At 32.9% G+C, this 11687-nt stretch overlaps 1 protein-coding gene across 1 annotated transcript; it reads right to left on the bottom strand.

Moving 5' to 3' along the window:
- Window positions 1–1449: 1449 nt before the first annotated feature.
- On the bottom strand, window positions 1450–10787 carry LOC100264493 (short-chain dehydrogenase TIC 32, chloroplastic). Its single transcript, XM_002270068.5, has 8 exons — window positions 10409–10787; window positions 9122–9353; window positions 8856–8935; window positions 8319–8472; window positions 6456–6534; window positions 2651–2735; window positions 2002–2048; window positions 1450–1707 (listed from the first exon to the last, which is right to left on the bottom strand). Exons 1-8 carry the CDS (start codon window positions 10512–10514, stop codon window positions 1549–1551), a joined length of 942 nt encoding a protein of 313 aa, XP_002270104.1. The 5' UTR covers window positions 10515–10787; the 3' UTR covers window positions 1450–1548.
- Window positions 10788–11687: the final 900 nt, after the last annotated feature.

Here is an 11687-nt window from a genome sequence, read left to right as displayed (position 1 = left end):
GACCTATTTTTTTATTCAACAAATATTTTTGATATTTTTGTAAGTTATGTTTAGTATAATTTTTTATTTTAATTTTTTTTTAATAATATATATATATATATATATATATATAATAACAAATTAATATATAGAACTTTTGGAATTATTATGTAACATTTTAAAGAAGATTTGATTGGTTATAATAGGTGAGCAATGGTATAGATAATAACTTTATTCTTTTTATTTATTTGAAAATCATTTTTAAAAATCTAAAAGAGTTGTTTGGTATGGACATCTCATTTATTTCCTCTTTTATTCTAATATTTTGATAATTTTTATGAAGGTAAAAATAAAATAAAAAATAATTTTAGTAGAAATTAAATATTACTTACAAATAGATGATATTTTGATTCATTTATCCTCAAAAATAATATAAAATAATTTAAAATTATTTTTTTATCGATTGAATATCATTCTTCTTGAAAATTATAATGAAGTCTGAAATTTTTATTTCTTTTTTTAGAAATAGGAAAATAATTTTTGGTAGCTTTAAGGATTTAAATATGATAATAAATATATTTCTTCTCTTTTTTTAGTAAAATAAAATTTTATAGCTTCTTAGGCATGACAAATTATTCAATTTTTAATATAAAAAAAGAATAATTGAATATTTGCATATTAGGATTATATGATTTTTTATGGTTGATTTTTTTTATTTATTGAGTATATCTATTATTTTTTTTTTAGTCTTATCATTTAGTAAAAAAAAAAAAAAAAAACTATCAAAATTTATCTTTTAAAATAAAAATAAAAAATTATTTAAAATTTTTGTAAGAGTATTATTATTAATTTGTTTCTTTTTCATTTTCATTCATATTGTTATCAAACATTAGAACGAAAATAAATAATCATTCCAACCTTGAATTCTTAAGTTCACCCAAATACTAAACATGGAATCACCAAATTCATTTCCATATCACAATAAATAAAAATAAAAATAAAACGTCCATTCACATTCCTCGTTCCCACGTACCAAATAGCCCGCAAGTGTTACTTAATCACCCCAAAGTGACTTATCTCTTCAATAAACTATTATTCTAGGTATTGTTAAAAAGTGGAATTCAAATCCAATCACCAATTTCCATATCATAAAGTCTCTTTGCTTTATGGTCCTACTAGTTTCTATGAAGGTTTCATTTTTTTTCATCTGTATCTAATGGAAAGGGAGGCTCTAATCCAAGTAAAAAGGCTGGGCCTGAATTTGGAAGTCCAATTCCTAGCCCAGTTGTTTGGATTATGGGCTTTGTACTCCCCACTTAGGCCAAAATCCAAATTGTCAATTTAGGCCTAGGTGGGGGTTGTCCTTGTGGGCTTAGGACCAGGGTCATTTTGTATTCTGGGATATGATTTAGCTGCTTGTTAGCAACACCCCCACCACCAGAAAGAAGTAAAAATAAATGACATCAGATATGAAAGCCTAAAAACCTCCAGCATTAAAATTACTTTAAATATTGTTGAAAAATTACAGAAGACAAATTGTTTTTTGGGTCATGATGAATTATAGGTACATCATTTAACCAAATTCATGCTGAATTCCCAGAGCTTCTTCGCCAATTCAGGGTCTTTGGCCTGTGAGCTGGGTTTGGCTATGTTACAGTCAGAAAAATATTGGCCGCTCACCCCCTTCACCTGTGGATGCAATGCCACATAGCATGTTGTTGCAGCTCCCTGTCAAAAAAATCCAATAAATTAGAAGCTCAAGTTTTTACAATGGAGTTTTGCATGTTTCGTATGATGAGACGAGATCCTCAAATGTAAATACATGGTATTCAAGAATGTATCGATCTTCTTGTATGAGACATGAAAATGGTGGGAGTTCATCAAAGCAATGTCTTGAAATATACTTTTCCTTCCCACCATGGAAAGTAAATGTTTATTGGGATTTATGTTTCTTGGTACTTTATGCATGAGACAAATGCATCTTGGTTTATTATGTAGAAGTATGCTGGGAAAACAGCCTACCTGCTGAACATTTTTAAGCACAAGTTTGCCAACCGTATTAACCAGTCCTGTGTCAAACCACAAGAAAAAACCAAAGGCTATAAGATCCAGTGGAGTTGTATCAAATACATGAAATAATAGGAAATGTTTATGAGATGTGAAGATTGAAGTTACAGCCAATGCTGCATACAGACAACCATGATGAGTACAAAAATTTCCTTATGGCTATTAGGATCCAGACAATCATAGATTTTCTATAAGATGTCGGAAGTATATAAGTTCTCAAGAGGGTAAATGTTGGAACAAATCAAACATGGTTAAAGATATAAGAGATTATGTGCCCTTTCAATTGAAACAAAAATCAAGTTACTTCAGCAACAGATGTCCAAAAGACTCTTTTAAGAAGAAGAAAATGAAGGGCATCCTCGCGATTATGGTATTCCATGGAATTTCAAGAGAAATATTCGCAATGATCAGCATCTTCAGGCCCAGAACTACTTAAACAGTTAGGCTGCAGTTCTTCCAAATTCAAAATCATAGAAGCATATGTCAAAACATAAAAAATTGGAGGCACCAGTGAAAATGCCAAGTTATATGAAGAGCAAGGAATGTGCATGAAATAGTTTTTCTAAAAAGTGGAGCATTCTAAGGTTCGAAGCAAAGTGGTTACCAGAAACAATGCTGCTACAACGGAAAAGATTGGTGACAATTGCTCCTGGGTGAAGCGAATTAGCAGTTATGTCCACCCCATCTTCCTATTCAGAGAAACAACCACTACTGTGATGGCAGGTTCAACTTAATATGACATCAGTACCAAAGTATAGAGATTAGAGAGTGATGACAACAAACAAATATTTTTTGATAGGTTGACAACAAACAAATACATATCCAAGAACAATGGCATGATCATACTCCTTAGAAGAGAATCGTGGGGAGTTACTTCCATTCATGAAGTTAAAATTATGTCAAATTACAGAAAAAAGCGAAGGTACAATACAGTGGGTCAAAAATTTTAATTAAAACCACTCAGAAACATTTACAGTTGGGTCCAAAGAAGAACCTGATAAGAAAAATATTTTTACTGGATAGAGGCCAGAAAGCCTGTTTGGAAGCAGAATGGCTGAGTTCCAATAGAACAAGATGTCTATATGACAGATAAGATAAGAGCAATACAAAAGTAAAACCATGAGGGGAAGGTAGAAGTGGAACCACCTTTCCCGCTCATGTTTTTCATAAAATATACATGAATTCATTCTGCTGTTTGTATGCAAAAGTTCATCTTCACTAACTTGTGCTTCAGAAGCCATATGTTCATTTGATCAAATCCTACAATGCCGAAAACAATTTGAAATTGTTGTTGTCTTCACATCAAAGTTCCAAGCCACATTAACAAAGTTGATAGAATTCAATATATTGATCTTTTCAGGATCAATATATTGTTGTTGTCTTCACATTAAAGTTCCAAGCCACATTAACAAAGTTGATAGCATTCAATATATTGATCTTTTAAGGATTTGTTGCTCCTAACTCATAGCCCTTCAAGATGCTAGAATAAAAATGACTTTGATAACGAATTTTTAGTGCTTGTATAATCCCAGCATCACATGGTTGAATCTTTGATGTTGTACTAGGAGGCAAGAAAAGCAGTTCTACATTTCTCAAGCCTGCAATAACCTTTGGATGGGCTAGGCAATTGTCCACTATAAGTTAAACCTTTCTACCATTCATTCTCTTGTCAAACCAACCAACAAATTCTTGAAAAAGTAAACCAGTCATCCACCCTCTTTTGTTTGCCCAATAGTGGCAACTAAGATTGCTCATGTTCACATTTTAAAGCATCTAGGATTAGCATACATATCAATAACCCATAGAGGTACTTTGTCGGAACCATCTCCATTGCAACAAACAACAATAGTAATTCTCTCCTTATCCTTCTTGCGTCCTTCCAATTGCTTTGTAACTAGCGAATGTGCTGCTTCCAACTGATTTCATCCATAATGTAGATATCTTTCCAATGAAATTGGTCTAGTTTAGCTCATATTCCTAGTAAAGCATTAACAATGTTCTTCATAACAACTGAACCACTTTCACCAAATCGTCTATAACATTTGATTCCATATCTTGCCTTGAAACATCTAACCAACCACTGGAGAAGCTAAATTTTAGATTTGTTTAACCATACGTTTTCTGGAAAAACACTTTTGCCTTGGTCTGGATCATTTCTCTAGTCATATTCACTTTCTCTTGATATTGAAGAAACCACTCATACAATGTTTTTTCTAACTCTAGGTATTTTGCTGACTTGTGCCTCTTAACATTGCTATTTCGTCTCACCTGACAAATATTCTGCACATTTTAAGAGTGTTTGATATTGTTAGCTGGCTGATGGACACTTGGAACTTTTGTTGAATCCATTGTTGCAGATCATATTTACCAGAGGAAGCATGCTCCCCTGTGTACTTGCATAATGCTCTCCTCATTTCATCTGTCAATACTGATTTTTTTACTCCTTTCAAACGAGACACCATAGAGGAACAAGATATGGAATTGTAAAGATTTAGAGTCTTAAGAGTTTAAAACTGCTATAATGATTACTTATAGAGTTTATCTTCTACATACTTAAACATCTTCATCTTTTATGTGAAACCTCTTATCTTTTAGGGCATTAAGTTTTGGTGATTTTCTAGCACATTAAGTTTTTGTGATCTTTTAGGATATTAAGTTTGGATATCGAATATTTTCCTTTTAGGATCCTTTCTATCTTCTACAATTAGTGTAATAATTATTTTTTTAGAGCATCTTAGGCTTCTATATATTAACTTTTAACAACATCCATTGTTTTTGGATTTATAATTCATAAATGTACAAGTATTATTGTAGAAACATAATAGTGTTGGAAAACCGAAACCGATATGGAAAGAAATAACTTTGTAAAGCTGTAAATTAGCTATTAGTTGTCAATCTTTGTATTTTTAGGAAAGTAATTGTTAGGAGTTATTCTTTCCTTTTAATCAGTGATTTAGTTTCCTAATTTGAAGGATTTGTATATGCTGTAAACTCTACAAAAGAATAATCTCAATAAAAAAAAATTATTCCCGTGAAACCCTATTCTTCAAGTATTACTCTCTTTAAAATAATAAATATTTATTTATCAATAAATTAACAAATTATTCATTTATTGACAAATCAATAGCTCTGCTAAAATAATAATCTCTCTTGGTCCTAAGAGTATTATCTTATCATGGTTTTATTGTATTTGGATTGATCACGTATCCTTATCCAGAAGAAAATCCTCTAGACCATTAGTGACTATTCATTACTAAATCAGAAGGAATCATACATGCATCATTCAAACGGTAGGGGAAGTTGCGTCAAGCATAAACAGTTTGGATTAGAAGTTACAAATGAATTATTATTATTAACAGTTAAGTACCAAAAAGATGTCAAATTTCTGCAGTAACTCATGATTTTGAGTAAAAATTCCATGGTCATATAGAATCAAATATTTCAAAATAAAATAAAATGAAGATAAAAATTGCATAGAGAGCAGTGTTTTAAAAAACGGACCAGCTGTTCGGTTTCTTATGGACCGGTCAACTATTGTTTGACCAAAAGCATGTTGAGCTTTTTTATTCAGTTAGCCCAAAAGCTCCTCCCTAAGCAATCCACTACTTGCATATACCTTAAATGGACAGGGTCCAACCCACTACGCCATTGCCTGTTCATTAAATGTGAAAGGTATTTATATCACATATATGGCTTGTGATATTTCAATGATTTGAACCATGTACCTGTTGTTGACAAAATGAATGCATAACCACTATGCTACACAACCATTTTAATAAATGTTATAAAAAATATTTATATGTCCTCTTTTTCAATTTTTGTCATATAAATCATTTAAACAAATATAAATATTTATATATACGTTTATTTTTATAATAATTAATGATAAATACGAAAATAATATAAATTAAGTTTTTAAAATTTTAAAATAAAAAATACAAGATAAAATTAAATATTATAATTTTCTTTTCATCTTAAATATATTTTTATACTTAAATATTATATATTTATATTTATCTTTTATCATTTAATTTGACATATTAAATATAATAAAATAAAATATTGTTAAAAATTATATGTATACATAAATTAATTTCTTAAAATTATTTTAAATTTTAATAAAATATAAATTATATATTTATAACATCACCAATCCGACCATGGTTCAACCACCAATCCTACCAGCGAACCGTGAATCGATAACTTTTCTCATTCAATGATCGATCCGGTTTTTAAAACATTGATAGAGAAGATAGGCATACAGATCCAAGGGTAGAAAAAACAAATAATAAGTTTTGATAATCATGTAATGTTATGTGGTTTGTTTGAAAAAAAACTGCAATTCATCAATTCGTTATTGCCATAAAATTATTGCCTATTTCATTCTTATCCAAGAGAAGATCGAGTACCTTAAAACGTCGTGCAAGCTCATTAGCATGCAAAACATTAGCAAGCTTTGATTGGCCATAAGCGAATAGACTGCTATACCTGTTATATGAGCAAGTTAAACTGAATTAAAGAATAATAAATTGCTAAATTAAAGAATATTCAACAAATACACAGTGTACCTATTATGCTGTGTGTCAATGGTGTACAAAGGGCAGGTAAGGTGAAACTTTACACAGGTATAACCTGTTGGAAAGTGCATGTGGGTGTGTGTGTCAGTGTGCATAAGTGAAAGTGGACAATTCCACATCGGAAAGGGATTGAACATTTTAGGTGTCTTATATTGTGGATCACTTCCTAAGCCTCTTGGGCTTTTGGAGAGGGAAGTGGGAGTCCCACGCGCCTAATCCAAGCCTTTTGGGATTTCAGGTGGCCCAATCTAGAAAACCTTAATGCATTGACGGTCAGCAGCTGGTGCAACCAGCAGGTGGTGATAAGATACAATGATAGACTGAAGACAAAACTAAAAAACCCGGCACCAGTGGATTGATCCAGTACCAAAATTATATATTTTCTTACCAGATCATGGAGCAGTGACGGTCAGTAGTTGGTGCAGCCGGTGGATGACAACAAGATGCAGTGAAAGCAAAGGTGAGGCAGTATCAAGGGGTTTTTGGTTTTGTTTTCAGTTTACTTACCAGTGATGATGGACCAACGGCAGCTGGCAGTAGGTGAGCTAGGTTGGTGACAGCAGTAAAGAATGGGGATTTGATTTTGTGCCGATGGAGGGGAGTGAGGATCGGGAACATTTTTGTGAATTCATGTTTGAGAGAGAAAATGACGTTGTTTCCTTTGAACCGTCTGGTTCAAGTGTTCATTGGTTCAACCACTGGCTCAAACAGTTCAAAGTTGGTTCAATCCTTCAACAGTCCAAAGGGTAACACCAGATCGGAAAGCCAACTGGTTCAACCACCGGTTCAAACAGTGCATGTGGATGTGTATGTTGGAGTGCATAAGTGAAAGTGGATGATTCCACATCAGAAAGGGGTTGAACATTTTAGGTATCTTATATTGCGGGTCACTTCCTAAGCCTTTTGGGCTTATGAAAAGGGAAGTGGAAGCCTCGCGCACCAAGGGTCCAAGCCTTTTCCAGAGGGATTTCAAGTGGTCCAATTTGGGAAACCTTAATGCGTTGACAGTCAATAGTTGGTGCAATCAGCAAGTGGTGATAAGATACGATGATAGACTGGCACCACCAGTAGATCGATCCAGCACCCCACACCAGTGGATCAATCAAGTACCAAAATTATATATTTCCTTACCAGATCGTGGAGCAGTGATGGTCAACAGCTGGTTCAGCCAGTGAATGACAGCAAGATGCGGCGAAGGCGAAGGTGAGACAGTATCAAGGGTTTTTCAATTTACTTACCAGCAATGATGGACCAGCAACAGGTAACAATAGGTAAGCTAGGTTGGCGGGCAGCAGTAAAGCATGGATTTGATTTTGTGCAGATGGAGGGAAGTGAGGATTGAGAACTTTTTTGTGAATTCATGTTTGAGAGAGAAAACGATGTTGTTTCCTTTGAATTGTTCGGTTCACTAAGAACCATTTGGTTTAAGTGGTTCATCTATTCAACCACTGGTTCAAACAGTTCAAAGCTGGTTCAATCCCTATATGGTCCAAAGGGTAACATTGGACTAGAAAGCCAACCGATTGAAAGTCAGATTAGTTGGTCTGGTCCAATTTTCAAAACATTGCTTAAATGTCACCAACTCTCCAATTTTCCAACATATCAGATCAATTGGAGTTTGATGCAAATAATCCTTAAAACACTAGTTCAAAAGTAGAATTTAAAGCAATTCTATGCTGACGTGGAGTTTGTTACCCTGATTTATCATTGATCTTATCAAAGCGAATCCCTTCACGATATGGGTACCGATGAGCCATTGAGGAGACATTCACTATCCTTCCCTCTTTTCTACTTTTCCGTGTTGTTTTCTTCATTGTGTCCAACAACAGGTTTGTCAAAAGAAAATGACCTGCAGAACATATTGAAAAGGAAAAATATATTAGGGGCACAACACTGACTTGAAAGGATGATATCTTAACCCAATTCCCTGCGTAAAAATATATGAGAAGTATAGGAACAAAATACAAGCTATGTATAGTTCTGAATACTTTACACGGAACTAGCAGTGTTGAGGATGCTTGATTATAAATTTTTGAAAGCAAGCTATGGCTCTGATCGCTAGTCTATGAAAGGAGTCTAATCTTTCTAACTTCATTACTTGAGAACATCTCATTAAACCTTTCAAAAACTAGAATCTCAAGAAAGAAAAGAAAAGAAAAAAAAAAATCATCGTTTTCAAAAAGTCCCACAGCTTTATGAGCATATTTTTTGTTTACAATAAATGTAACATACCTAAGTGGTTTGTCGCAAACTGCATTTCTATGTTATCTTTGGAGAGCATGTATGGGACGGCCATAATTCCTGCATTGTTTCTAACAATGAACAAAACATTTTAGCTCTCATTGTTATGTTCCTGGTACTAATCAGGCTTAAACATATACACATGTTGTATTCATGCATATAAATGGGAGAGGGAGAGAATGAAACATGACATATAACAGGCATGTAAAAGAAACTGTTAAATGCACCTATGGTTACCACCCTTATTCTTTTCTTACATTAGAATGTTCAATGGAAGACCGGAAGAATTATACTCTGATGCAAATTTCCTTACAGATGCCATTGAACTTAGATCCAACTCCATCGCATCAACTTTAGCAGTCGGGATTTCCTTAACTATTGCCTCTTTTACCTCTTTACCAGCTGACATATTCCTGACCCCCATAACAACATGGACACCACGCAATGCAAGAACACGAGTTGTTTCAGTGCCAATGCCACTTGATGCTCCTGTAATGACAGTATCCATGAGCAAAGGCATATGCCAGTTAGTACATATCACAAATGCTTCTAAGACAAACTACTCAGCACATTCCATGAATTATTTATTCATGCCAATGGCAAGAATTTCACAACCTACCAATTTGATCAAGGATGCATAATTCTCATAATGTGGCACTTGAGGAAAAAGTAGGGAGGAGGATACAACTACCAGAAGAAGAAATATAAATAGAAACAACACCTTTTCCTTCTGAGAAAAATGGTTATTCAGTTGTATTGATGAAAATGGAGTGCCTCCAACTCGAAGTGTTTATCAGAGATAATGCCCATTTTTGGAAAACTATCTAAAGCATCACGGGACCTCATCTCTTTACTTTTCTTTTTCTATTAAAAATTAGCCGTCCATTCAATGACAAGCAAATCGGCAATTATACAAGAATGAAAGACACCAGTGATGGGTCAGATCGTAAAAGAGTCTTCTCCACATTGCCCGAACCTCAACAACAATATAAACTCAGTCAAGTGAGTATCAGTTATTTCCTATGTAGAATTTAATAGGCAACCCGAACCCGGAAGCAGCCCTGATCAGAATACACAGAACTGCCAATAAACTTTGCAACAGAATTCACCAGACAGTCTAAAATAAAATTTGAGATGGATGCTCAAGCAAAACATGATTAATTCTCATTCTAATTTATTTGCAGTTCAGCAACCTTCCAAGATGATAAGTTGGGGACTCTATTGAAAAGTTCTCTTCAGGGGGTGTTCGGACATTCCATGAAAAATGAATTTTCCTATTGATCTGCATTTCATTTTTGAAGTATGAATCCAACATAACTCAAATAAATACATACAACAAAAAAGGAGAACACAACCGATAATTACCAACAGAAGACTGAAACTTCCACTTCCAACACAGAAACCAACCCATATTCTCCACAATAGATTGATAATACAGCAATAAAAATTCAAGAAAAAGGAAACCCATATCTCACTTTTCTTTCCAAGAATAATAAGAAGAAGAAGAAGAAGAAGAAGAAAAATCAACCCAGATGGGTTATGACCTGTAACAATGGCAGTAAGACCAGTGCCATCAATTCCTTGAGTAACTTCCTCTGCTGTTGAAGAAGCTGAGAACCCAGATGGTCCCTTTCTGCTGAACCACCACATCCTTCTCTCCCCTGCAAATTCCCACAAAACCCCACCTACCCACTATGTAAAAACTAAAAACTTCCTTCACAGAAGATTTTTTCTCCTTCTATTAAAACAAAAGGACAGTGCAATGTCCAGCAGTGTATCAAATTTTTTCTTTAGTAATGATGCTGATTGCCATTTAATCTTATCTGTTTGTCTGTGGCTGCTCATCTGTCACCCCAGAAAAAGGGGAAAGAAAAAAAAAATTCGTATGCAGTCTGTATCCGAATCAGAAAAATCCCTTTGCGGATTCCACTTCGCCACGCTTCCTTTATAAGGGACCACAGAAATTTGATACTCATTTTGTAGTGTTTTTTCTTAATTTGAAATAAAATTCCATCTTCATATTTTGCTTCTTTTTATATCACATTCTCACCTAACAGAATTTATGTCCTTTTCAATGAGTAATACCAAATGTGTGGAAGTGGATAATGAAGATAAGATTAATTTTAGTCCATCACTAGTGTTTGAATGTGGATACTGTGGATCGTGTTTATATGGTGTCTTACTTTATTAATAATTATGTCATATTTTAAATTTTTTAATTTATTCGTATCGAGTTTGGGTTGACTTGTTTAATTGATAATTTAAATTTTGTCACAATAAACATGATCCATCAATTAGGATGTGGTTTTAACCTCTTTCAAAATCACTCTATCAAACTATAGATATACAAGCTAAAATTAAACTAAATAATTATGATTGGGAAATTCGACAACACCTAATTATTATAAAAGGAAATGGAATATAAATACTATAAAATAAATAATAAATAAAAATATAAAAATTGTTTATATTTTATTTTAATCATCTTATTTAAAATTTTATTTGATGTGACATATATTTCGGCTTAAAGATCAACAAAATAAAAAATGTGAGGTTTAATGAAGTAATTATACTTGGGCTATAATTGATTCCATAAAAATACTAAAAAAGGGAAAAAATTGTTACGAAAAAATGGGTTTTTCATATTTAGTTTCAACATGAAAAATAGGAAATAAACTAAAACATAATTAAAATTAAATATATATTTTTAAATTATTTAATCTTTATATAAATAAAAAAAATAAGTTAAATGAGTTTTGAAATAATATATAAAAATAATAATTTAAAAAAATTTTTTTTTTCTCCTACCTTTCCTCTCTTTTT

This window comes from Vitis vinifera, chromosome 16 (assembly GCF_030704535.1).
Source record: "Vitis vinifera cultivar Pinot Noir 40024 chromosome 16, ASM3070453v1".
NCBI classification, from domain to species: domain Eukaryota; kingdom Viridiplantae; phylum Streptophyta; class Magnoliopsida; order Vitales; family Vitaceae; genus Vitis; species Vitis vinifera.
This window is presented reverse-complemented; position numbering and strand designations above follow the sequence as displayed.